The sequence below is a fragment of the Malaclemys terrapin genome, chromosome 1 (assembly GCF_027887155.1).
Source record: "Malaclemys terrapin pileata isolate rMalTer1 chromosome 1, rMalTer1.hap1, whole genome shotgun sequence".
Taxonomy (NCBI): Eukaryota; Metazoa; Chordata; order Testudines; family Emydidae; genus Malaclemys; species Malaclemys terrapin.
In genome coordinates, this window is record NC_071505.1 from 317,772,893 (window position 1) to 317,799,752 (window position 26,860).

The following is a 26,860-nucleotide window of genomic DNA, read 5'->3' on the forward strand; positions in this document are numbered from 1 at the left end:
TGCTGTGGCCGGTGCCAACACGCCGCTCCCGGAAGCGTCCGGCATGTCCCTGCAGCCCCTGGTGTGTGTGCGTGTGTGTGTGTCTCTGCGTGCTACCCCCGCCCCAAGCACTGACTCTGCAGGTCCCATTGGCCAGGAACTGCCCCGCCTAGGAGCCACTGCTGGAGGGGTGTGTGTGCTGGTCGCTTTGGGAGACGCGCCACCCGAGGTAAGTGCTACCTCCTGCCCCCTCCCACACCCCAACCCTCTGCCCCAGTCCAGAGCCCGCCCCCCACCAGCCCTCCTGCATCCCAGCCTCCTGCCCCAATCAAGGTACCGCACTTATTTTCATTTACTTCCCATTACTTATAATATAGGAGGAGGATGAAGAAAAAAAGAATGAAAATAGGGCGGGGGAGGGGGGGAGAAGATAGGAGAGAATGTTCTTTTTCTTGGCTGGGTCCGAAGGGGGACAGGGGAGCAAAAATGAAGCTGTGCAAGGGCCCAACTAACTCTAAATCTGCCACTGCTTGGATAACTGTATGTCAGGCACTAGGTGTCACTAAAAAAACAAAAACAGACATTAGCAGCTATGCCTTTGGGGACCCAATGACAATGTAACTTGCACAGATTGTACTCTGGTGTACTGTTGCTTCACTGATCTGAGTAAAATTGCTTTTGATTTAGGGACTGATCCAGTACCCAGCGCAGTCATTGGGATCCCTTCCATTGGATTTAATCAGCGTTGAAGCAGCTCCTTTCACCAGTAGGAAAGAAGAATCTGGTCTCATGGGCAGGCCAGTAGTTTGCTTTCATTGCATTGGTGCCTGCTGGGCTTTCAATGGAGTTTTATTGACAGAGGGTAATTTTATATTCTATTGTTTGAAGAACATCCAATTTATGATTTTCAGTAAAAAATTGTTTAGGGGTCCAATCTACAGAGCAGGCGCCAGGGTTTCAATTCTAACCGTTTTGATCAACTACTGTAGCAGATTGCTCCCACCATCTTTTTTACTCCACAGCATCTCATATGTATTTATTAAGCAGACAACAAATGCTGGCACTGAAACACTCCACTAGCATACCAGAAATGAAAGCTCTAATGAGCAGTAATAACAACAACAATAATAATAATAATAATATTTTGGCACTTTTATGGTGCCAAGGATCCAAGGATCTCAAAGCCCTTCACAAATATGCAAGTAATAAGAACCTAGATTGTATCTCATATGGTCCTGAATTTCACAGCAGAAATCAATCACAATGTAGTCATTCTTTATGCTGTTTCAGATGGCAATCCTAACGATCAGAAAACAACTCAAGCTCTGTCAATAATATAAGAACGTTTGTTGTTTTATTCTTTTTGGTGGGTACAAAAACCACAGTTTTTTTACACAGAACAAGATTATAAATAATATTTGTAACATGAGTGACCCGTAGTCTCTTTTGATTCTACACTGCAGACTGATGATGTACTCTAAACATTTTTTTGTTTTTCTTAGTTAGACAGATGCAAATCTGTGAAACACTGAATGATGTAACAGAATGAAGGTAACAGCGAACAAGAGGATGACCAACAACTTTTGTAAAAAAAAGTCTCTGAATTTTGTTACAGTGATGGCATTTTATATCAATTATTGCAATGAATTGTTCCCTAAGATGGTTAGAAAAAAGAATTGTGTTGTCCTCTACCGAATTTACATCAGTTAAAAAGCAAGCATGTTTCAATATTCCTCTTTTTTCAAAGAAAATGTAAATAATTTCTTTATTTTTTCACAGGATTTACATATTTATTATTTTCTTATCACAGTTTAGTGATTCGTTTCCACAGCTGGATATTCTTCCATTGTATATATTGATGTTCTGGAGACACAGGTTAGCATGTTCATTGACTTCTATAGCTATTTTCCCCACTTTGTCAAGATAAAGACCAAAATGTTGTCCTTTCTGAGCATGTTCTTCACAGTTTGATGCGCTAATTGGCAAGTCTTATTAGTTTTAAGTCCACTCAAGTGAAATTTGTTGCTGTTAATATACCCATCCCAGCCCACCTCCCCCCAACAAAACTAAATTATGAATTTTCCTGATATAAAATCTGAGTTTGGGTTTCCGAGCTGAGCTCATGCACACTTTGTTGCTGATGATATCTGGCGCATTTGGACGTACTTTCCAATTCTCAGCCCAATTATTAGTTCATCAATGACACTCCCATGTCGTTATAGTCTGTGCTGTGTGCCCATCAGTCACCAACACAGTTTAATTAAGGCACTCAATTATTTTTTTGGTTTTTATGGTAGGTCCGATGCAATTACAGCCAATCCTGAACTTTGTCTAATTGCAGTTCCAGCGTGCACGGCCTTCGGGCAGTCGGGAGTTAATACACGGCCGTTTTCTCCTACACTCCCTGTGATGGATAATCTGGCTTTGTTTCTTATGGCTTCAGAAAAGGTCAGCTAGGATCCAGGAAAAAAGGAAAAGAGAAGAAAGTGTTACAATATTTCTGTTCCTCAATAAGCCAGGACACAACAAACACCAAAATATCAAGTTTTAGACATCTGCATTTTTTTTCATGTTTTTTTATATATATATATATAAAGTGCATTTAACTACACTGGGGAAAGAAAATAAATCAGACAAAAGATTCTGCTGTTAAAATTTTGTGAAAGACAAATTCTATAGGCAAAGTATAAAATCCCCATTTGCTCAACTGATTAATATAGGGGATACCTTAATCTAAAGTGCTTCACACTACACTGATATTCTGCAGCAATCCGAGAAATAATACTCTTTATAGCCGGGGCCTGGCAAGCACTTATTCACATGAATAAAATTACTTATGTGCAAAGGGTTTGCAGGATTAGACTCTAAACTCTGATTAGCAATAAACAACTAAAATTATAAATAATAAAAATTTCTCATAAATTACTTTATAAATCTGGAAACTCTCATTTTGAAAATTTAATCCACTGTTCAAACCTAAAGAAATGTATGGCTTGTATTTGTAAAAAATTTTTTTTTTACTATTTTCAAATCACAGAGAGCTTTCCATAAATCTCATTTCCTAAACACTTGGCTATAAGCAGAGCTGATCAGAAATTTTCCATTGACTTTTTCTGACTGAAATTGCAGTTTCCAGAAAAGCAACATTTTCCACCGGAAAATTTCAATTTTGCCAACATTTTTAAAAAATTTCCTCCGGGAAAGTCAGAACAAAATATTGTGTTTGGGATCAGGTTGACCCAAACTGAAACATTTTGGTTTGTTGAAATTAATCAAATATTTTGTTTCAGGTCAGTATGACATTAATTTGTTCCCAGCTGAGCTGCCTGGGTGCCTCATGGGAATTGTAGTTTGGATGCCTCATGCCCCCGTTTCTCCTCTATTGGTTAGGATCCCTGGCTGAATTACACTTCCCATGATATACTAGGGTCTCCCCTTCAGTTGAACCAGCCTGGTGCACTGTGAGATTCCCATGACCTTGATGCATAATGGCAAATGTAGTCAACCCAGAGAGGAGAATGAAGGCAGGAGCCTTAGGGAAAATGGCACCCTGGGTGAACTTGTATTTTGTCCCCCCATTGCCCCTGGCCCCCATGGGCTCCCCAGGCTCCCCACCCCACCATTCGCCCTGACCCCTGCACTATGCCCCTTCACTCCTAATCCCTGTACCCCCCTCCTGCGCTCACATAAAGGGAAACTGACCTGGATGCACGGAGCAGCTGGCATTGCTGCTCGCTCCCCCCTTGAACCGCAGTTTCTCCACGCATCCCTCAGTGGGTCATAAGGGGGGGGAGCAAGGAGTGGCATTAGGGCTCCCTGCATCCAGGTCACTTTCTGCACCTGGGCTGTGTAAGGGGCAGGCAGGAGAGCAGCAGCTTCTGAAACTCACCTCACAGCACAGCACAGGTAGGGAAAGTAACATGGATGCACAGAGTGCTTGGTGTTGCTCCTTGCTCCTCCCCTCACAGCCTCCTAGGGGCGTGTGGAGGAACATTGGGTTGGGAGCAGTATCTGTGCGTCACTGCTTCCCCTCCCCCGCACCCATGTTCCTCCACTGGGAGGAAGCAGGGAGAAATCTGGGCACTCCCCCACCAGTGCTCGCCTGCCAGCCGGGAGCAGTTCCTGACACTACACTGGCAGTGTACACCTCTGTGCTGCTGCACGGCACTCCTGGGCAGTCGCCCGGGTGGGCCATCCCTCAGGCTGGCCCTGGGCAGGAGGCACCCAAACTACAACAGTTCTAAAGTAGTTCTGAAATATTGGAATTTTCCATGAGATGGAAATTCTAATTTTTGACCAGCTCTATCTATAACACAGACAAGTGACCCATGAAGTGTGGGGCAAAGATAAAATCCGAGACATACTGGAAAATTAGAGGAACAGAAGGGGGATACTCACATTGGAAAAATGGCTAAAAATGATTTTTACACAAAGGAAATGAACTGTGGTATTTTTCTGCATTTTATTTGCTATTATTGCTGATATGAGCTTTGTCCCACCTAACCCAGCTTCTCCTTCTGCCTGAGCCAGCAGTGAAGTTCTAAGCCTATGTTTGTTAAGTTATTATATATATATATATGTACATGAGAGGGACAGGGAGAAAGAGAGAGATTGTCCAAGGACAATCTCCAATTGTACAACTACTACAGTGCCACCATAAAGAGCACAGAAGTAAAAGCACCATCCCCAATCAATTACCCTAACAAACCTAGATAATGTAACACCCTTGTAGTCCACCTAACTCAGGAACGGACCTCAGCAAACGGAAGAGCATTATACCATTCCCTAAAGACCAAAAAGCTGGGCTGTGGTGAAGCCATTTTTAGGACAGTCAGTTACAGTGTCCAGCCTCTGAAAGAATAGTGGCTCCAGTCCCACAGCATTCAGATCCAGGGATAGTTAACAAGATAGCTTGGTCTATGACAGCTGTAGTATATACAGAGAGAAATGGTCTCTTAGGTACATGGGATCCCAGCTCATGCCTAGCTTTATGGAGTATCAACAACTAGAATTGCACCAAGAAGCAAATAGGAAGCTTGCAGCTTGCAGAGCACGAGTATAATGTAAGGTGGTATAATTTAGCTCATAGTGCTAAATTAATGGGCTGTATATTCTGCACTAGTGGAAGCTTCTAGGTGGTCCTTTAAGGTAGCCCCAAGTAGAGTACATTACAGTAGTTCATTCTGGAAATGACAAAGACATGGAAAAATGGGGAGGTCCAGTCTAAAATAAAACATTCTCTAAGTCAATTGCAAGAAAAAACAACACTTTTTTTTCTTCATCACTTTCCACTGATGATATCTGGAATTTTTGGAGCTGGTAATGTCCAAAATAAGCCCTAGATTTCAAATCTCTTTGACAAACAGAGTACATATTTCTCAAAAGAGCGAGCTGGCATAATTCTTGACAAGTTTTCCAGAAACATCTCCCTATCCACCAGAACCACCTCCACCTTGTTTGGATTGAACTTCAGCCAGTTTTCCAATCCATGACCCTACCATGGTCATGCAATAGAGAAGCACAGAGACTTACCAATCCAGGGATAAAGAAAAAAAGACATAAGGACCACCTTCATATTTTACATGTACCAATGATTTTGTGGCCCAAACCATCTCACTGTTTTTTCTAGCCCCTCACATACACTTTGAACAGGAAGGGTAACAAAATAGAACCTAGTGGATTCCTAGGCCCTTGGGGATGATGATCAATTTCCGAGATTGGAATGGAAGAACAAAGCTTCTGAAAAAAAGTGTCCTTTCCCACTAGAGACCAAAGATGGACCAACAACTCCTAATGGGAAACAGCTGAAATAGCTAATGAAATCAGTATGGTACAAGACATTTGTTCATCACCACGAGGAGACCATTGAGCAAGGAAACTAGTGCAGCTTCTGAATCATATCATAATTAAAAACACAGGTACAGTGAAGGGCTAATCATCTCTTGATTGTGTTGTCACAAATTCAACATCATGGCTTGACTGCAGAATCAATTAGGAGGAGAAGTTGGGCTGGGAGGGAAGAAGCCCTGGTAATTATTGTAGCAAAAGTAGTAAGAAAAAAATATAAAAAACATGAACAGTAAATAAGAAGACTGCAGTTAAATCCTGAGACTGTGTGTCTGAAAGTCTCTCTTTAAGGTGTTGATCCTACAAGGTGTTGTGTCTCCTGTGAGATGCTGAGTGCCCTACTCCCATTGACTTAAATGGAAGTCGACAACATTCAGCATCTTGGAGCATTGGACCTTTAATATCGGGTGGATATTTTATTCCATTCAGATTCTTACACAACCCTGACTATTAGTAGTATCTGGGCAATATGGTCATTTCCTTTCCAAAAATATTAAAGGCAAACTGTGCACCCCATTTTCTAATTTGGACATGAAACTGAAAATGGAAAGTGCAAAATCAATGCAATAAAGATGCTGCTAAAAGTTGCCTATGCCCGCTGTAGCATTTGGCCACTTGTATAATAATTGATTAGATTAACCAAAAGTATGGGGTTGGGGAGAGATAGAGAGAGGCACTTAAACCAGGATCCAGATCTTCAGGACATTCACAGTTTTTTTTTTTTTTTTTAATTGTGTGTCCCTAAACCACAGTTCCCTCCTTGTGCTGCCCCTGCAATGGCACAGCAACATGTCGCCTCTTACTAATGGCTGTAATCCAGAGACACAATCTAGCCCTACATATTCAGACTCTCTGGCTCACAGCTAAGGTGGTGTAAGATCTTTCCCCTTTTTAATTAATATATTTTAGAACAGTCACAATTAGATATTTTATATTGGCTTAAAAACGGAAACGTCCTGGGTTTTCATGCAGGCATTTACCTCATATAACTTCCATGGAGGGTTTGTTTTTTAATATATTGGCAGACCATCGTCCTAAAGTGATCTACTTACTTTTGGTTAAATGAGCACAGATGAGGTTCTGAAATGAATAGTGAACACATGTATGACTGCTCTCTCCGGGAGAGAATCTGAAATGTATGTAATCATAGTCATAGGCTGTAGGCTGCTAACACTTAACAGATATTCTCATTAGGAATGTGTAATTGGGGGATGGAATAATAATATTTTACCAAAGAGTTCAGTGATCTCAACTAGCCTCAATGGTCTTCTAGGTATAAACGTATTCTGTTTGAGAAATGTTTAAAATACATACGAACTTGACAAAAATTCTTAGGCAAGTATTATATTAAATATCCCGAGCAGAATAAGCTAGTTGAAAAATATTGAAACTATGAGGGTGTTTTTCATAGGGTTCAAAAAGTTTTTCATTTTTTGGGATTTAACATAGTTTTAAGTAGCTAAATATTATTGAAATCATTATCAAAAAGGTTAGCAAAATTAATTTATGTAAACCCAAGTTTTCAGTAAATGAGAAAATAAATGCTATTGTTTCAATAACAATTTCAATTAAAAATTGATAAAAATGTTGCAAAAAAATTCTAAGAAATCTAAATACTTTGAAAAAAGAACATTTTCGACTAAGAAGAAATTTCTTTAAAAAAAATGTGGTGAATTCTAATTCTGGTTTTGTTTGTTTAGGGGGAAAAAAATGGAAAACAAGGATTTAAATAAATTCTACCACTGGAGTAGTCATACCGCCTACTGCATTATCCTGCCATATTGCACATGCTAAGTGACTTTGGGCAAGGTCAGTATTTGGGTGGGAGCTGGGATTTTTTAAGAATACATTTTGGGTGCATCCTGCTTTGTGAGTTTGATTAGGAATATGGTACCGGTGTGATTACTCCTGCATGGTGTACTGTTGTGTTAAGTAACAACAATACAGTTAATGGTGTGTAACTTCACCTATAAGTCCCTGAAATGAATTTTCATTATTCCCATTTTAAAATGAACTAACAATTGCATGTATTATTATATTAATTATTCATTGTTATTATTATTAATTATCATTATTATTATACATTGCTTACCTATTTGACATGCACACCCTTGTTCCCTGCCATAGCTTGAGAACATGCTCAGTGTTGGGCAAACCACTTGGGAATGCAGGGGTAAAAAGCTTTTCATCTGCATTTTGTCTAATTACATTCACAACATGATTTTTTTTAAAACCTTTAGTTCTGGGAGTTGGCATTGAGCCTTGTACAGTGTTTGATGTTGGCATCTGGAAATCCTAACTCCTGGTGTCACAGGGTTAATGAACATTACCCTAAACAGTTGGGGTCACCTTGACATCTACTACTTAGCCTTCTGATCTAACAGCAGCTGTTAATGTTGGGCACAGTGGTTTTGCCACATTGAAGTAACCTGGACAGTCAAATCTAGGCTAGATTGTTATCAACATTTGGATTTGTATTAAAGGATTGATCTCCTTTCTGTGTTTATGGATTAATGTGCATGACTCACATTCTCACTAATGAGAGTTAGGTGCATAAATCACTTTTGTATCATTGGGAAACTAGGCCCCTGTTATGATTAAAATATAGCAAGGAAATGTCTGCGTGTATATAGAATAATAAATGGGAACACTAAGAAATCTACAAACAAATATTATGCTTGGAAAAGTTTCCCAATCAATGTATGCCAAGCCCCCTCCCTCACCTTCTTGAAAACACCCCTGAGAACCCACCTATTCCTTGAAGCGTTCCAGCTATAATGACCATACACCATTCTGTGTTCATTCTGTGTTTGTTCTGTATTGTATTGTTCTGTATTGTACCGGCTGTGCCTTTAGACTGTAAGCTCCTCGGGACAGGGAACTGTTATTTGTTTGGCACACTTCACCTATTGTACAGCGCCGTGCGCTCCAGCGCTATATAAATAATAAATACAAATAATAATAATTTTATCTACAATTCTTTCCTTTTAAATCTTTCTAGGTGGCAAAATAAAATTTAAATTCCAAATCTACTTCTCACACCCCTTTACTTAAGTTTCATTCTCATCATAGTTCTATGATTCCAGAAGAATCTAGTTTAGAACATTTTGTCAAAATTGGAATAATCTGGTTTGCTAATGGAATGGGACTGAGAGTTCTAGACTGCAACAACTAGGAGGCAGCAATCCTACCTGCATCTTAATTTATAAAGCATCTAGTATACCTTGGACACCATATAATAATAATAATAATATTAATATTAATAATATACAAGTTCCATTTGTTATTATATGCCATTTAAAAAGGATTTAGTGCTGATCTCAGGAGTAGTTAGATAGCCAGGTTCACACTGCAGTGACCAGCTCTTTCACTATATTAGTAAACCACCCACGCACACCTACGTTGTCGTGCTATATCATAATAGGCTAAACACCATTAACATTTCAGTCACTGAAATCACTACATTTACATCTAAAAGCTATTGCTCCTCAGCAGGATAAAGGGGTAGTCAGTCTTAGTCTGCTGAAAACTGATGTGAATCTCTAAACTCCATTAGCAATATTGGCATTATTTATAGTTATTGCAATGGGACAAGGCTTGACCCAAGGCAGGACTTACTAAACAAATGCTATGCTAAAATAGCATCCAATTCCATTCATCAAGGGAGAGGGGTGGAGGGTAGGGAAAAAAGATGAATCACATTTAGAATCATATCACAGTGCTTGCTCTCCCTAAAGCTTTGACTATGGCTTACTGAGGTTCTACCTAACCCAATCTTGATTATAATCCCTATAAAAATCTACAAACAGGGCTAATAAATAGTAAATCAATAATAATAAAAGCCCTCAGAAAAATAGGCCAGCGAAGTAACCCAAACAAGCTGCAGCTCCCTCTACAGAAAGACTCTATTTTTGCTTTAGTATCTAAAATGTCAAATAGCTGTAATGTCCCAACTGATACAAGTAAGACCAAACTGTTTTTTTTTTAAAAAGAGAAGATATTCTTTACATATTAAAAAAGCATTTGCAATGCAGATGTCTATTAGCAACATAGAGTAGTATACTGTACATCTGCAGCCAAAAAAACGGAACCACTTTGCACTGAAGTTTTCCAAAATATAAAGCTCTGTTGAGAAGCAAGCATTACCACCACTGGACAGACAGGTCACGACACTGCATTACAAGATGCATCACCCACTCACTGTAGTAGGCCCTAAGTCCTACCCCTAAATTTTAACACTTTCGGTTCCATATACGTTGTAACCTTCTCTATATGTTGCTAAATTCTGGGTATTCTGCGAGGAAGTTGGATTAAAAGTCTGTGCACTCTTTGCCACCTTCATTCGCTTCGCCTCTGCCCTGGACTTGTAACAGAATTCTATCAAAGCCACCAGCATGGCCAAGCCCAAGCCTCCAACCAGAATGTAGAAGACTCCAGCAACGTTGCTGAGACTCAAGGCACTCGTCTTGTCCTGAGGAAACAGAATCGGTAGAATTAACCACTGACGTCAGACACTGGGAGCTCAAAAGCTACACATTATACACTGAAAACATACATAAAAGAGGTTTAACTGAAATTAACTGACAGTCATTTACACAGTTCTTCACAAAAAAATCGGCCTATCTGAATTTATAAAATATATATTAAGTGCCATTTCTTCCTGGCAAACATGGAAATCATTACTTTAGGATGTAATCAGTCACTCGCTAACAGCTGTGAAATGCTACTGCCATTACTTATAACTTTAAACAATGATCTATCTACCTCTATTTAATGAAAATTTTAATAGCAATATGAAACTAGATTTATTTGATGATCATTTAAAAGCTTTCTAATCCAAAAATCCATTTACGTCAAATGGGACTCTGCATAATTTTATTAACACATAGTGTTCACTTTTGATATGCATCGCTATAAAGACTCAGCCAGCCTGGCTTTCAGCTAATTAAATAAATACTTAAAGTATGTGACACTTAAGCTGTCTTTCTTAATTAAAGCAAAACCACATTTCATTAACATAAAATATATCCCATACTACCTTAGTCACTGCTGTTTATTTATTTTTACTTTATTTTATATCTTTTTGGTACCATGGTAATGGATTTGTTACATACAAAATTCTATTAATAGAATTATTTAATGATAAATTAATTTATGACTAGAAGTTAGTTCTAAGTATTTATAATAATGTAGAAAACAATACTTATCCCTTTGAGTGAAGTATTCTTAAGTAGGTGTTATTTTATATATGTTCCCCTTAATGGGTTTAAAAGAGCAAATATCTATTGCACATTTCAGTCTGGTTCTGGCAAAAATCTTAATGAGTCTGGTATTTTAGGGTTTGAAAATGATGTGCATAATTTTTCAGCACAAGTCTCTAGACCAAGGATTTATTCAGAATTGGACTTTTACATACTACATTGCTTGCATTAAGATATTTATAAAATTCTGTCTTATAAGCTAAAGTGGTTAGCCTCTTGTAACTGCATGAAGGTTTAATTCATGATGAAGACTAAACACTACTTGTAGAAATGTTTAATTTAAAGATGCACTATTTGATGTGGGCTTAATGCCTCAACAAGTAGAAGATAACACTGCTGTTGATGCACAGGAGACCTAGACATGAATGCAGGTTGTGGCTGGCTGCTGGCATACGCTTGTACCATTCTTCTCTGCTGGCAGGTAAGTTGTTGTCATGATGTTTGTGGCCAAGAAGAAGGAAGATTTTATTGAGGGGAAATGGTGGCCTAAAATAAGTGCTAGGTGAAAGCCTCCTAAGCTGTCACATACAGTGATAATGATAGTGACGTTTCTGCCTTAGTAGGGGCTGCATTGCTCTTGGTGGGTTTAAACTCCTTCCTCAAATTTCACTTGCCATGTAGAACAAAATAAGGGGGCAAACTCATTTTCACTTTATTTTTTCCCTCTGGCCTTTAGGGGTCACTCTTGGTGTTACGAAGCAGCAACCAGCCAATGCCTCTCATATTCCTGTTTAGGCTCTGGGCAAAGGTTGGGAGGTAGAAAGAGGAGCTAGGAGAAAACTTCTGAGATACCCAGAGTTAGGGTGACTATATATCCCGTTCTGGCCAGGACAGTCCCTTTTTTAAGCCCTGTCCTGGCTGTCCCAACTTTTTTGGCAAAACTGGGCATTTGTCCCATTTGCTCTTGCCAACTGATCATCAGTTACCATAAGCAAATTAGACAAATGCCCAGTTTTTCCAAAAAAGTGGGGTACGACCCCTAGTGGAGCATGGAAGAATGTACAGGGGGAGGAGGGGCAATTGGCAATGCCAGCCCTGTGCTGGAGGGAGGGCTCGTGAGAGCGGCTCAGGCCAGGCCAGCCTCACTTGGACTGACAGCAGGGGTCTTGGGCCGGCCCAATGTGCAAGTAGGCAGTGGGGTTGAGGCCTCGGGCCATCCCCGGGCCGTGTACCATTTTCGCTTTCAGAAAATATGGTCACCTTTCCCAGAATAAGGGAATGCATGATGGGAATTAACTGAGAGGGCTTTGAAGTGGGCAGAAGAATATGCTTCTGAAATCCTTCTTCCCAGGAGAAGTGGAAGGGGAGGATGTACTCCCTAAGACTCTTAGGGAAGATTAATTTTGGGGCTTGCAGTGAGGTAAGGGGGTGCTTGGGATTTGAAACCCAGAGATGATATACTGGGAGTTATAGGAAGAAGAGTACTAAAAGTTGAAGCCCTTTCACCCCAGAATTCACATTAGCTCCATCCCTGTTTCTTGGAGCCCTTCTCCTATACAACCAGGCCAGGCTGTTGTTTTGAATGCCTGAGTGTTCACCTTCACAGAATATAAACAAACAACTCAGCTAGTACATCTCCCAAATAAGAAGGACAAATGGAGAAAGGGATAAATTGCACAGCAGTTAATGGAAAGAGGCTTTCCCCACATAGAGGAAAAATAACTCACCTTGCAGCTCTTCAATTACCCTTAAAAATATAGGAAGATGGGACGTGATTTACATTTCAAAAGGAAAGAAACAATGATTTTCTTTTTTACACCAACCTCATTTGAAAACCTGGAAGAGTAATAGTGCTTCTTTAAATTAAAGTGGGGCACATAACTGTTTGAGGGAGGGTGGGGGAAGCATTTTTTTTAGCTGATCCTTTAACGAGTGTTTACAGCTATTTATTTTATTTCCATGTCATTTTGTTCATTACTCCCTTTACTGCTTTGTGAACACAACAGTAGGTCCCGAACTGCAGCGACTGACCTTACTTCCAGAGTCCTTGGGTCCACATTCACCTTTATCGTACCACCATTTGTTTTTCAGCTTGTCTAAGACGCCTGCCTCACTGAGTTTCAAAACGGCAAGGTTTACAGGAGTTCTTCACGTGGAAAATAACATAAATAACATTATATATGTTATTTTATGTTATTCAAGTAAAACTACATAGAATCGCATTGCAAAGTGACGGAGCAGAGGCCACAGTGGGTGCTATGTCATGTACTGTAGGCCCAGGTTTAGAAACAGACATATGACTGGGACCTGCTCCATCGCTTTAGGTAACAGGCACATACTGCTGGGGAAGATTTTTAAATAACTAGTATGCAATTACTGTGAACCCAAAACTATTGGCTTATCAGTATTAACAACATATTCTTCTGAGATTTAAAATGTCTTCAGTACAATGAGATTGGATAGAAGACTTTTGTGTTCCTGGCTTTCAATTTATTTTAGTTTGTGTGTGTATACACATGCACACACTCATATAGAATACAACTTGGCCATAGCTATTTCATTTACTGCCTTCACAGTGATACAGATAAGTGAAATTTTAATTCTCATGAAGTTTGTTTACAGTATTAATTGGCACAACCTATAAACATCCTTCATGCAGAAAACCTATTGACTGCAGCAGTAGTTCTGCATGCATAGAACTTACAGGATGAGGTCCTAATGTTGTTAACCTCAGAATAAAGGAAAATGACTGTCAAGCCTTAGTACATGTTTCCATATCCAATATCATTTGGACTGACCTGTTGGTCCTGGAAAATAAAATCTGGGTTTTATTTAAATCTCACTTATTTAGTGAGTTGGTTCCAGTGAGATAATAAATTATTGCTTGGAACCTGCTCTCCTACTTATTTGATTAAGACAATCCAACCAAGTTTAGTCTTCATATAAAACATAATCCATTGCATCAACGTCATGAGCTGCTGTGGAGTTACACTGAAGTTACCAAAACTCCTTTAAAAAGCTCCAGTGTCTTGTACTAATGCTCACCCTTCATGCCACTGGGGCAGTTCATCCTGAAAACAACTGAAATAATAATTGGTTATGAGAATTTTAATTTACCTTCCCTCTCAAAACATTGACCCGCATATAGATACATATTTATGTGCAGGTGTGTATGAATATATAGTGTATACCAGAGAGGGAGGCAGAAAACCTGAAACACTATAGAATAGATGGGCTGCTCTTAGATATCAGAAAATGATAGCATCAACACGTTCCGGTAACGATATACAATAAAAAACTTGAGCTTGTGTGTTTAAGATATCACCAGATTCCTCTGATGGAACTCTTCATGTAACGTACTACAACCCATAGTGTTTTTAAAATGATAATTTATAAATGCATGATTTAAAATTTTAATAACTGTAAAACAACTGAAATATTAATTAGTTTAGTGAACTATGTCAGAAATGAATGACACTATTAAAAGCGTTACTATAAAAGAAAAAGGGTTTTAGTCATGCTCGAATTATGTTTATGTAACTGATTTAACTATATTTCTCAGAATTCTCATGAAGAAATATATTTAGATATTAACATAAATAATAATTCAGGCTTCCAATGTTAGCTCTATGGATCATGACCTTTAATTCATATGGACTACCTTCAATACATTTCCATATACTCTGTAATCATCTCTATAAGCAAATACAATACTTTGTATGCTTTCAAATTCAACCCCACTAAGTTCATACAGAACACACTAATACTACTACAAAAAAAATATATATCGTTTGATCTTGTTCAGTATTTAAACTTACATTTTATTGTCAGGTTTCCTGGCAGCAGGCTGTGCAGGTTGCAAGTGGAGTCAGAGATTATCACGGCTGAGAAAACTAAAATTAGTGGGTGGCAGTTTGGGATGCTGGCAAGCTGCCTCTTAATATGATCTCTGTTTGCTTCTGCTACAGGTGTGACATAACTGACATTGTAATATGGCTTGGATAGCTATTGTCCAACACCACTAATGTTTTGGCTCAGTGCCCCATTTGAATCTTTCTATCCCCAGCCACATCACAGGATATACATAGAAGGGACAGCCAGGTTCTGTTGTCACCGTGAAAATCCAGAACAACTTCACGGAAGTCAGTGGAGTTATTCCAGATTCAACTAGTTTAAATAAGATAAAAATTAGGAACTAGATATTAATGAATTATGTATATGAGCTGTCAAGAACAGTGGCTACCTGTGTGTAGGGGGAGTCAATAGTAATTTCTCTACTCTTTTGCTTGATATTTCAGCACAAGCATTCAGAATCTAGGAACATAAAGCTGCCTAACGCCTGCCACATTTTGAGTTTCTTTCTTCTTTCCCACCCACTCTTGATCCATCTGTATCATCCTTTCTGCTCCCATAGGTATCTTCTGCATACACAGTGCTTTGGCAGGAACATTCAGGTTTTCTTTTCATTGAGAAGAACAACTGATTTCATGATTTACTTTCTAACGGGAAAATTACATTTGCACGTTAACCAGCCTTCTGTATTATGTAGCCGGTTGCAATGGGCAGGATAGAGGCAGAATTTCATTTCCTCCATAGCAGTGCAGTCAGTGAGCTCTGTGTGAGAGGTCACGTTTCAGTGTTCTCTAGCATTGCTCTTTCTATTCAGCCACATGCCCTATCAGTAGTCTACAGCTGCTAAGGCAAGCTTGCCCTTACACACTTCCATCCACTGCACATGGCTTCAATGGGAGTTTTGTGTGTGTGGATGAGACAGAATTTGGCCCTTTAATTTTTATGTAAACAGCACCATCTTGAGCTTAAGCCTTTCCTAAGGCACATGACTAAATACTGTAGACACTTTGGGAACTTAAAAATGTTTGATGTTTTTAAAATTGTATTTGTGTCCATCTTTAAATGAGCCACATGTGATATCATAGGTAGATATTAAAGGTAGGAAGAAAAGCTCAAGATTTAAAAGTGATCTGAGAGACTGAGTTTAAAAACACATTCAAAATTAAATGGAACTTTAGAGGCTTGCAAAATGTCTATCAAAACCAGACTACAGTTAGTATATATTTTAGTTCTTCACCAAAATTCATAAAGAATAATGTTTTTTTGGTTTTGTTTTTAACATTTTAGGCACAAATAAGAGTTAAGTGTCCAAATCCCATTGGCTTTCAGTGGGAATTGAGTATGTTGCAACCCTTTGTTTGTTTGAAAATCTCTCCTTCAAACCCTACCTTTTTCTAACCACACCTGTCAAACACTCAGATGCTACCAACCTTTCCCACATTGAGTAGAAACATATTTAGTAAGTAGCTCCATTGATTTTAAGGGTGGCAGAATCTAAGTCAATATGATTTATGGCATATTAGATAAGGGTGGTACAAAAACATAAAATGGATAAGTCGTCTGGAATTAAATGTTCCACCAAGTTCAGTCCTGTATACTGTACATTTTATTGCCAAATGATAATATGATTTTTTTTTAAAAACGTGGTTAGGAACTCAAGTTAAAAAAGTTGGTCCAGATTCTCTATTAGTGTAAGCTGGTGTAGCTCTATTGAAGTCAACTTACATCAGCTGAAGATGTGACCCATTATTTATGTTGGGGGTGGTATAAATCTTTCACTTGCACATGCAGTACTAGGAGCAAATTGTGCTCTAATTTCCAGAAGTGTGAATCTGGAGTAACACAGCAGAATTTGTCCCATGCTATCTAAATAGTCACATTGCATATACTATATATCATAAGAATTTTAGGATTTTATAGTGAAGAAGATCCAAGTCTCCAGTCCAACAGTCAGAGTGAGACAATTTAGAATCAGTGGCAGTGCTGTTTAAGTACTGACCGGAGGATAGGGGCCAGGAAGAATAATATGCAATTAAGGACATTCATTATTTTTTATTTTACCAACTTCCACCTCCCCACCTGGCTTTCCTGTCATTTTCTCCTGTTCCATCGTCACTCATTTACTGATGGGAGGAACTATTTTCAAAAGGCTAAGACACTGACTTTTATGCTGGTAACATCATTGAAATTATAATGGCATAAAACTTGAATAATTTAATTGTGAAAAATGATCCTAATTTAATATCATACAACACTGTGCTAATGGGCACATGCAGCAGTAAGAACTACAGCACGGAGTTCTAAAACCACTGCAAAATTTCAAAGAGGGGGATAATTGCTATGCAGTAGGAGCACTTTCCTTAGCCACTTGTGAGTAGGCCTTTAATTTGTCCTAAGGCCAATCCCCTCCACTAAATGAAAGAAGAGGAACATTGTATTAGCATGTGGGTGGAAAACAGAACTAGAGAGCCAGTTTTATTGTTATTGGTCAATGTTTTCTATTTTTGTAGAAAGAAATGGAAATTAAATGGCAAAAACTATGTTTAAAAGAGTTTAATGTTATCAGATACACCTGTGGCAGCATATGTTTAAGACTTGAGTTATTATTTTCAAAAGCACCTAATTACTATTTTCAAAAATGATGTTAGCACTAAATCTTATTGATAGTCAATATGAGCTATAAATTAGTGACATGGAGTTCTTGAAGGGAACTGGTAACCACTAAACACTAATGAACTCTATTTCTGAATTGTTGGAGACCTTTTCTTTTGTAGCTGGGGTTAAAACAAAAATGGTGAGGGCTAGTACAGCCATACTATATACTAATCGTTAGTTTAAGAGCACAGACTGGATCTAGGAGTTTGCAAGGGCCTGGTTTCACAAGATCTAAACGCCTTCTGAGAGTTGCTGAGCAACTTAAATTGATTACAGCGTGTCTCTAGGCATGACCATGAAGAAATGCTTTGGGTTTAGGGTTGTGTGTGCTGGCTGGTTGGCTGTATATCAGAGGGCACAGCTCAGTTTGGCCAGGTACGCCTAGAGTGCTGTATTGCTTTCATGGTGGGGGAGAGGTTGTTAATCTCATCAAGGAGACTAGCATACTGTAATCTAGAACTGGACTCAATCCAATCATTTTTTAAAATTTTATACAAATCGAAAAAGGGACTCTGATTAAGGGCCTGACTCATGAACTTGAACTACTGTTTGTAGCAGTTAGCAGCACAGCAGAACAACCTGTTCTGCTAACTTGATCATATGAGAGCAAAAAAAAAAAAAAAAAAAAAAAAAAAGAACATAAAAGCTTTTATCCAGGGCCCAATGAAATCAATAAAAAGAGTCAGTGGATCAGACCCTATAAGATTATTAGTGGATGTGTAGATTTACTTCAAAACAAGGAATTTTGTAGATGATAAATGTCAATAAAACATTTATATCAACCAGTCAAGAATTCAGGCATCTGTATTTTTTAAGAAAACAGATGCTGCAGCTATCAGCATTTATATATTACATCCCCCAATGTTGTTTATCCCTGATAATACTCCCTTTATCCACCATCCTTCCTACTGTGATGTAGCAGTCTCAACTTTCCCTGTGTCACATTTTTTACACTCCCCCGTGCAATGTGTCCCTACTCTCTTTCTGTTCTCATTGGTATGCAGGTCCTGTACCTCACTTCATGTAGCTGCATTCCTAGCTTTCTCCTTCCCGACTACTGCTTTTTCCTGCCTCTGCTCATGCAGTCACTTCCCTGTGATATCCTAGGACATCCTGCTTTTCCCTCTGCCGGCTGCCCTCCTCTACCTCATTGCATGTGGTCCCTATCTACCAGGGTTATTAATAACAGATGTTAAGGCAAATAGAGTTCTAAGGTAATCATCTCATTATACTGATTTGAAACATTAAGCATAGTTTTGTGTTTTATATTTCAAACTGATAATAGAATCATAGGGTTAGAGGCATCACAAAATTCATCTAGTCTAACCCCCACCAAGATACAGGATTTGTTGTGTTTAAACCATCCCAGATAGATGGCTCTCCAGCTTCCTTTTGAAAACCCCCAGTGAAGGAGCTTCCACAACCTCCTGAGGCAGTCTGTTCCATTGTCCTACTGTTCTTACAGCTAGGAAGTTTTACCTGAGATTTTTCGGGATGATTCAGCTACATTATAGAAAAAAAAGTGTTCATTCACAAGTGTAGTATCACCTCCATGACATTTCTATAATATTATATTATACAGTATTTTTTAAAAAGCCCAACAGTGAAGTTTCACAATGAGTGAAACTTCAGCCCAGTGGTGACTTGGATGGAGTATTATAAAAAATAAAAAAAAAGGGGGAAAGTCAGAATTTTATGGCTTATCAGATAGGCTTTCTTACAAGAAGTTATCTGCAGTTGCAGTAAGTGCTAATGAACTTCATGTCCACATACTTTGGAGAAGAAACTAAAGACCACTTTTAAAACTGTAACCGCTGGCCAGCAGAGCTGTGGGGAAAAAAACTTGCTAGAGCAGCCGGATGGAAGGCAAAGCACAGAGGACTAGGACACCAGATCTGTGTGAGTGCAGAGCAGCACAAGGAGAGGTCTCTGCGGCAAGGGCAGAGTGTCAGGAAAGGAGGGTTGAGGAAGGGGAGGAGAAAAAATACAATGTAAGAAACTGTAAAGAAGGCTAATTAAACATTTTGGGTTCCCTCAGTGTCACCAGAACCCCACAATATAGATAGCCTTGTATCTTCACAGTTACCCATGTAGTATTCTCTCTATATACCATACACGCACATGCACACAAATATATATTGAAGAGTGTTTGATTGGCACATGGAGGGCTACTTTTAGTATCTTAATTTTCCCTCTATGCCATTTCAGCACACATTAGTTTGCCTAATGGATGCTGATGTGAGAAGGCAAAACAAGTTATATGACTGGCGATTTGAAAGTCTCAGTTTAGATGAAATGAAGGAAAAGTAGGTTAACTTTATCCAGGGCATGAGTAACAGCCTAAAATTCAGCACTGTTGACATGGCGAAGGATAAGAGAGAGGTGCAATTTCCAGTTAACCTTTTTCCTAAGGAATACACATGAATTTTAGCTTCCAGGTAATGTATCACAACATTCCACTGTGTGCTATTTTAACTGGAAATTGCATCAGTGCATTGGATACTTTGGCTGGAAATGGAAATTTGTATAAATAGAAAATTCCTGAGCCTGTACATCCTGAGCCGCTGCTATGAGGGCGCAGAGCTGAGCTGCTCCACCTTCCTCTAATATTGAGGGAAAAACACATTGGAGCAATGCAGTCCAGAAAATGAGGAGTCATGTTTGCTTCTGGGTCTCCTGCTGCTTGTTCACTAGACCTAGCTTTGAGATGGCTGTGGTCTTGTATCTTTTTGCGTAGGGCGCATGTCATCTATTCTTGACAGAGGAAGGTTTCTGAGCATTGATGATAGAATTCATAGCTTAAACTGGTTTGTTAACAAGTTCCACTTGAGAAACTTGCAACGAATGCAAATATTTTTGCTTTGACAGTAATCGCATACATCTGTCTGGATCTTGAGCTCAGTGACTAGCAATACTGAAGTTTGGTTGGTTGCAGGTAAAGCCCCAGCAGATGCACCAATTACTTTACATACTGTTTACCCGCTTTGGTGACATTGAGGCTAACCTTGGAGTCACCTCCCCCGCTGCCACATTCTCCTTTGTCGTACCACCATTTGTTTTTCAATTTGTCCAAGAGGCCTTGTTCATTCAGTTTTAAAACTGCGAGGTTAACAGCATTTCTTGAAACGATAAAACATATTTTGTAAGAAACTGCACAGCTGTTAAGATGTTAGAAGGAATGAGGACTTAAGCTCTTTTATAAGCTGGATCCACACACTAAATAAACCTCTCATTTCCATTTGACAACCCCCCTGACAGTATAAATAATTTTGCTTACTTTCAGAGGCAAAAAAAGTGTTTCCAGAATACACCAGACTTTTTTTTTAAATGACCCAACTTTTAGCAAGTAAAATTCTATAAATTCTATGAACCAAAACCAAAAGAGTTATGTGAGCATCTTCGCAAAATAATGATAAAAGTCAGACTGGATTTATATTTCTGGTTAGCTTGAGTCTGTTTTGAATATGAACACTTATAGAAACAGGTCAATATGGGTCTAGATTTTTTTTTTAGATAGGCAGTGTTATCGTTAGTGCTATAAAATAAAGGTTTTAAATCTATCTCCCATTTTAAACTAAGGACTACAGTTATTTAAAAACTGGTTGATTATTAAATCTATCAAGGCATTTATCCTGCATTCACCACCTTTTTGGAGGCTTAACAGCTGTTTAGGATGCACTGCCTCATATCTTTGTTAATGAGGTTTTAAATAATGAATTGATGTGTGTCACAAGGCCTAAAGCTAGACAGCTAAATCAATATTTAATCATGCATATTATTAATAAGAGTTTAAATAACGCGTCACATGTTTATACTTTACCCATATGCTGGGTTTCCTAGGGTGTGGGGAGCACAAACTGTGCTACCTCCCGTTAAGGGGTGCAGCATATTACCCCCTAGACATCCAACCAGATCTACCAGCTGATGTGGTGAGGGCAGGAAGCCATGAGTCCATTTAATGTTGGGGCACCATTCACGTCCACAGGGGCAGGATCCGTGATCTCCTGAGCACAGGGACTGCAATTCTGGCCAGCCCTTACATGGACTGCACAAGATGTGTGTGTATGTGGGCGGGGTGAGTTCGAGATGCTTCATACTACCTTCCTCTTCCCCTGTGCCCCTGTGAAAAGATTAGCAGGAATCTATCCCTAAATAATAAATTCTGACCACACTCATGGAAGGAAGGTAAATGTTATTATCCCCATGTACAAATGGTGATGCTGAGGAAGCACCACTTCCCCCTCCCATTGCTTGTCCCTGTTGAAATCCCTCTGTGGAGGCTGGACAGGGACTGGAAGGGGACTTCCTCTGTCCATGGCATCTTCCCATCACTAACTCTGAAGGACTTCAGTGGGGACATTGACTTACCTGCTGTCCCTCTCACTGATGTGGAACCCTGCGAGGAAGGTCTGGGAGAAGCAGCAAGTGGGAGATTCTTTGGCAGCAGGGCTCCTATAGGACTCCTGCTGCCAAGAGTCATAGGAGATATCAGGAGGGAATGAAGCTGGACAGGATCTCCAAAGAGATGACTGTGATTCCATGGATCTCGGGGGATCCCATCTGAGTTTGATGGTGGAACCCTCTGCTCAGTAGGAAAGGGGCACCCGTGCTCCAGAGTTGAAGGAACAGATTAGAAACACAGTGAGTGCAAACTCATGGAGTTTTCCACCTCACACAGGGTCAGATACATTCCTATTTATTGGGTAAATTCCCATTTTAGAACATCTCCTTTGTCCTTTATTGCCTGGAAATGACTTTTCATATGAGCCCCTCTTGGAAACCGGACAGATCTTTGCTGGTTAACTATGAAATTTTGGAAATTATTTCTAAACAGATGTGACCTGCTCCTCTTTTTATTGTAGTTAAATTTATATTAGATTGTCAATGCAGATAATGTAATTGCTTGCCTTCCCCTGAAACTGAAAAGGAGAAATATAAGCTGTACTGGGTGTGATAACAGACTGTTCTTTGTGGATAAAGCCTTCGAGGGGAATTTAGCAGCCAGTCTGACAAATGTAATTTTATATAAGCACTCTAATTATGGGTCATGATCTAGAGGGAGAGGATAAATAGCAAGATTGAATTGAAATTGTTCATTTGTCCCTTTTGTTCCGGGAAGCAATTGCTTCTAAACCAGAGATATTTACTATGGGTTTCTAATTAAGCTTTTAGAGACAAAGCCAGTGCTTTTAGATTGCTCTCTACATTCATAAAATTGCCAAAGCTTCCATTAACTCGAATGGGAGTTTCACCTGAGTGAGGACTGCAGGACTGAGGCCAAGATGGAAGCTGATCCCAGCAGCCTTGTTTCCTTGATACTGAACCAAACTCTCTGTCTTGAAAAAGTTTAACATATAAGGCTCGAGCCTATTGCCATTAAAGTCAATGGTGAAAATTCGCACTCGTTTCAATGGCAGCAGGAACAGGGTCTAACATAGCACCAGAGTCTGCAAACCTGAGTCATGTTGCTCAGCCCTTAAAAGAGTAGTGCCAGTGACAGTGGTACTGAACACCAGGGTGGCAGAGCCTGGGCCTTATTAAATAGGTGTGGTAGGGATAATGAGCTGCCTCTCAGGAGCAGCCCTAATTAAGGCCCCACTTAAACAAGTGCCTACCTTTAAGCCTGTGACTTCAATGGAGCTGCTTGTGTGCTTAGCGTCAGCCCCTTGCTTAAGCGCGTTGCTGACTCAAGGCCTAACTGCAGATGAATCATGCATATTATTTAAATGAGATTGACTTGGCCCCGCTATAGACATAATAGTTTAGCTGCTATTGTGTAGTTTCTAAAAAGTATCTTTATGATCTTCAACATAAACTGTATTACATGTCCACAGTATTCTCTCTGGGCTAAGAACTCAGTCAGTGCCTATTCAAGTAAGTGGAGACTTTCTATTTACTTCAGTTATGACTGATAAAAAGCCTTAAATCCTGAAGTCATTAATCAATTCTTACTGTGTCCTTATTCAGGCAAAGATCTCTCATTGACTTCAGAGAAAATTTTTCCTAAAAACAGAGCAAAAATTTAACAACTTAATAATAAGGATTTTGCCCTTAGTACTTCAAGTTTCAGAAGATTTTTCAGGTTAATGTTCATATAACTTAGATCTTTCTTCTGGCTATAATCTGTATATAAAAAATAGACACGTTTGTTTTTTTAAAAGACACTGAAGAATTAAACCCCTTTTTAAATTTCAATCTGGAAGGGGGGCATTATTCTCATTTATCAAGTATTCTACTTTTATCCCTAAAAGTAGTAAAGGTTAGTGAGGAAAAGTTTTCCATAATCTTTTAGAGTAGCTGCAGCTGCTTGATAGAAGTCCTAAAAAACCCCAAACAAACAACCCCCCCCACAAATACAAAAACCCCACCCACTCATGAGAGGGTTATTTAGCAGGGTTATTAGCCATATCCATAGACAGTTTCACAGCACAATAGAAAAATGGAAATAAAAAGGATGGAGAAGTAAATGAGAATTTAAGATGCAATCATTGTTCTGAAATTAAGCGCTATTGTTTCTAATTCTAACATATCGTATTCCTCGTTACATCTAGTAGGCCATGTAAAAACAGGTTAGTTTCACACTGCTCTTTCTATTGCTTTGTTATCAGGGTACAACCCAAAATATACAACCCAAGAGGTGTTGCCCTCTTCCCAGTGAAACATACAGAGAGATTCTATGCTCAGACTGCAGTATCTGGTGCAGAAATGTCATTGTGAAGCAGAAATTTCTCAACAGGTTTGATGATGATTACTTTGAATTGAAAATATATTTGAGCCTGGAGGGCTAGAGTCCATCACTCTTACTCATGCTAAGTAGTTCTTTACTTAGGAGAAGTTCTACATAACATGAGTATGAGTGGCAAAATTGTGATCCAAAATAGGGACAAATCTTAAAATCCTCACTCAGGCAAAACTTCCATTGAAAACTCCAATGAAGAATATGAAACTTTTGCATGAGTAAGGATTAAATAGCAAAAACAGAATAAGTACTTTGTGATTTGGCCCATAATACTTACTATTACTTTGTATAATTATTAAAATCTTCATAAGCATTTTATTAATAAAGGAAAAACAGAATCCTTGGACACAATAGTCAAATCCGTTTAGCCCAATCTGCCTCCTCGTATATTGCAACTGTTTCCAATCTATCCCTCAGTTCATTATTCTTTGAGTGCATGTACAGTGTTTTCAATGTATGGATCTGGGGTACTGTTAAAGCAGCGGTACACACAGGGTATAGTTACAGCATGGGAATCCTGGAGAGATTTGTTAAACCATTACATGTCTCCTCATGCAGGAAGAGCACAGTAACAATAGCAAGCACAGCTTCAATTTTTACTTACTGCCACATTTTTTAAAGATCAATTTTTCAGTAATAATTTCCAAAAAAACTTCCGAGATGGTTTGGGCTATTAGTTCACTGTATTTACTAGTGTCATTTGGAGGTATGTATTTGACAGTTAACAAAAAGTAGAACTACACAGACAGAGAACAGTGCAGGTTGTCTACAAGGCTTATGCAACTGCACAGTTCTTTGCAAAAAATAAATACAAGTCTGGAAAGGAATAACTTGTCTTCCCGTTAAAAGCAGCATTATATAAGTCCAGTCCAAAGCTCACTAGAATCAGTGGAAAGATTTTCATTGACTTCAGTGGCCTTTGGATCATGGCAGTAGTTAACAAGATGAAATTTACACTGGACGTCACTCAATAAAGTAGCAGTAGGCATCCTGGGTGGAATTCTGCCTTCATTTGAACTCGAGCATCTCCCATGGCTTACCTGGTGCAAATGATGGTGGAATTTTGCCCTGATATTATTCTCCTGCAGTAGTGACCAAATAGTGGACACAGAAGTATACTGACTTGCTGAAAACACTTTAAGGGAGTATTGCTAAACTATAGCATTATTTTATAGCTCAGCATTTTAGAGACATTTAAATATGCTAGTATATTTTAGAGCATTTGAAGGATAAAAATATTAGTGTATCAAAGTGGTTTCCCTGAGGCCTCCTGAGTTTGTGTCCTCATTGGGAGACATTGAGAAAGGTGGTTGACAGTAGATGGGGGAGCCAGGTGGCTCCTCTTCTAGCATTGTCAGAGACTGAGCTTATTGACTAACATTGTTGAATGAAGAAGAACAGGAGTACTTGTGGCACCTTAGAGACTAACAAATTTATTAGTCTCTAAGGTGCCACAAGTACTCCTGTTCTTCTTTTTGCGGATACAGACTAACACGGCTGTTACTCTGATTGTTGAATGAATCAGACATCTGTGAAAACAGCACAGAAAAGTGCCTTCCAATACGCGCTGTTGCTCACTTGGGAAAGCAACAAAAGAACTCTTGGATTTTACAGCCAACTCACCTAAAAATTGGTCTGAACCAAACCCCCAGATCCACACACCCCTGCGCTCCCGGGGACCATCAAAAATCTAAACCTGGATTCTGATCCTATCTTTACAATGGGCCAAACCAGAACCCCAGATCCAAAACCATTCCCAGAAGTTGGGGTGTTTGAAATCTGGATATAAATCTGAATTTTGTGTCTGGAGCCCATCACTACTTTCAACTGCTCAGATTAGTCGTACAAATCTAGGGAGTTAGTGAACCAGTGTATTCACTCCAGACTTGAATGACCAACAGTATGTCTGATATTTCAGTTTGCATTACTGATAAAGGTAAAATGAAAGGTACTTTCCTTCTTCTTAGTCCAGATAAATCTAGACTAAGAGCAGGCTCATGATCAATACGATAAGAAACATGTTTTAGGAAGAGGTTATATAAATAGGTCTATGTTCAGGCATAACTGGGTCAAAGAGTAGGACTGGATTCTCTGGTTCCTAAGTCCACCTTGCACTGCATGACGGGGCAGATCCCCAGCTGGTGGGAATTGTCAGCTCTCCAGTGAAGTCAATGGTGTGATAACAAATTACAACAGCTAAGGATCTGGCCCAAGCAGCACAAAAGTGGATTTAAAGCCATGGAGGATTCCACCTGTGGAAGAGGAGCTATCTGTTGGCATAGCTGTTTCCTGCCCCAGCTCCTCACCACTCATGGCATAATAGGAGGGCAGTTCTGGGGATGGTGTGGGTGGGGAAGGGATGTGAAGTAGCTGAGCTCAGGGACCTTATGCTAGTGGTGCAAGTTAGAGCTGTCCCCTTACCACTGTAACTCGCACCAGGACCAGAGGGCTCAGGATCAGAAAGCCACAGCTGGTTCCTGGACAGCCTCCCCTCTGACTACATTCCAGCTCTGCTTGGATGCAGTCGAGAATCTGCCACAGAGATATTTTGTAAAATACATGTAGACACATGTTTATAGCCTATTCA

General features: G+C 39.3%; 1 protein-coding gene across 5 annotated transcripts in view; it reads right to left on the reverse strand.

Annotated features, from left to right (window-relative positions):
* Positions 1–1,311: 1,311 nt before the first annotated feature.
* Positions 1,312–26,860, reverse strand: part of GRIA4 (glutamate ionotropic receptor AMPA type subunit 4) — a 293,300-nt gene continuing 267,751 nt past the window's right edge. The window contains exons 14-16 of one of the 5 annotated variants that reach the window (XM_054015559.1): positions 13,059–13,173; positions 10,163–10,297; positions 1,312–2,432 (exon numbers count right to left, since the gene is read on the reverse strand). In XM_054015559.1, coding sequence (XP_053871534.1) covers positions 2,268–2,432; positions 10,163–10,297; positions 13,059–13,173 — 415 coding nt within the window. In that variant the 3' untranslated portion in view covers positions 1,312–2,267. Of the gene's footprint in view, positions 2,433–10,049; positions 10,298–13,058; positions 13,174–20,538; positions 20,654–26,860 lie in introns of those variants that run through there. The other 4 variants (XM_054015560.1, XM_054015561.1, XM_054015562.1 and 1 more) reach the window with 4 other exon arrangements.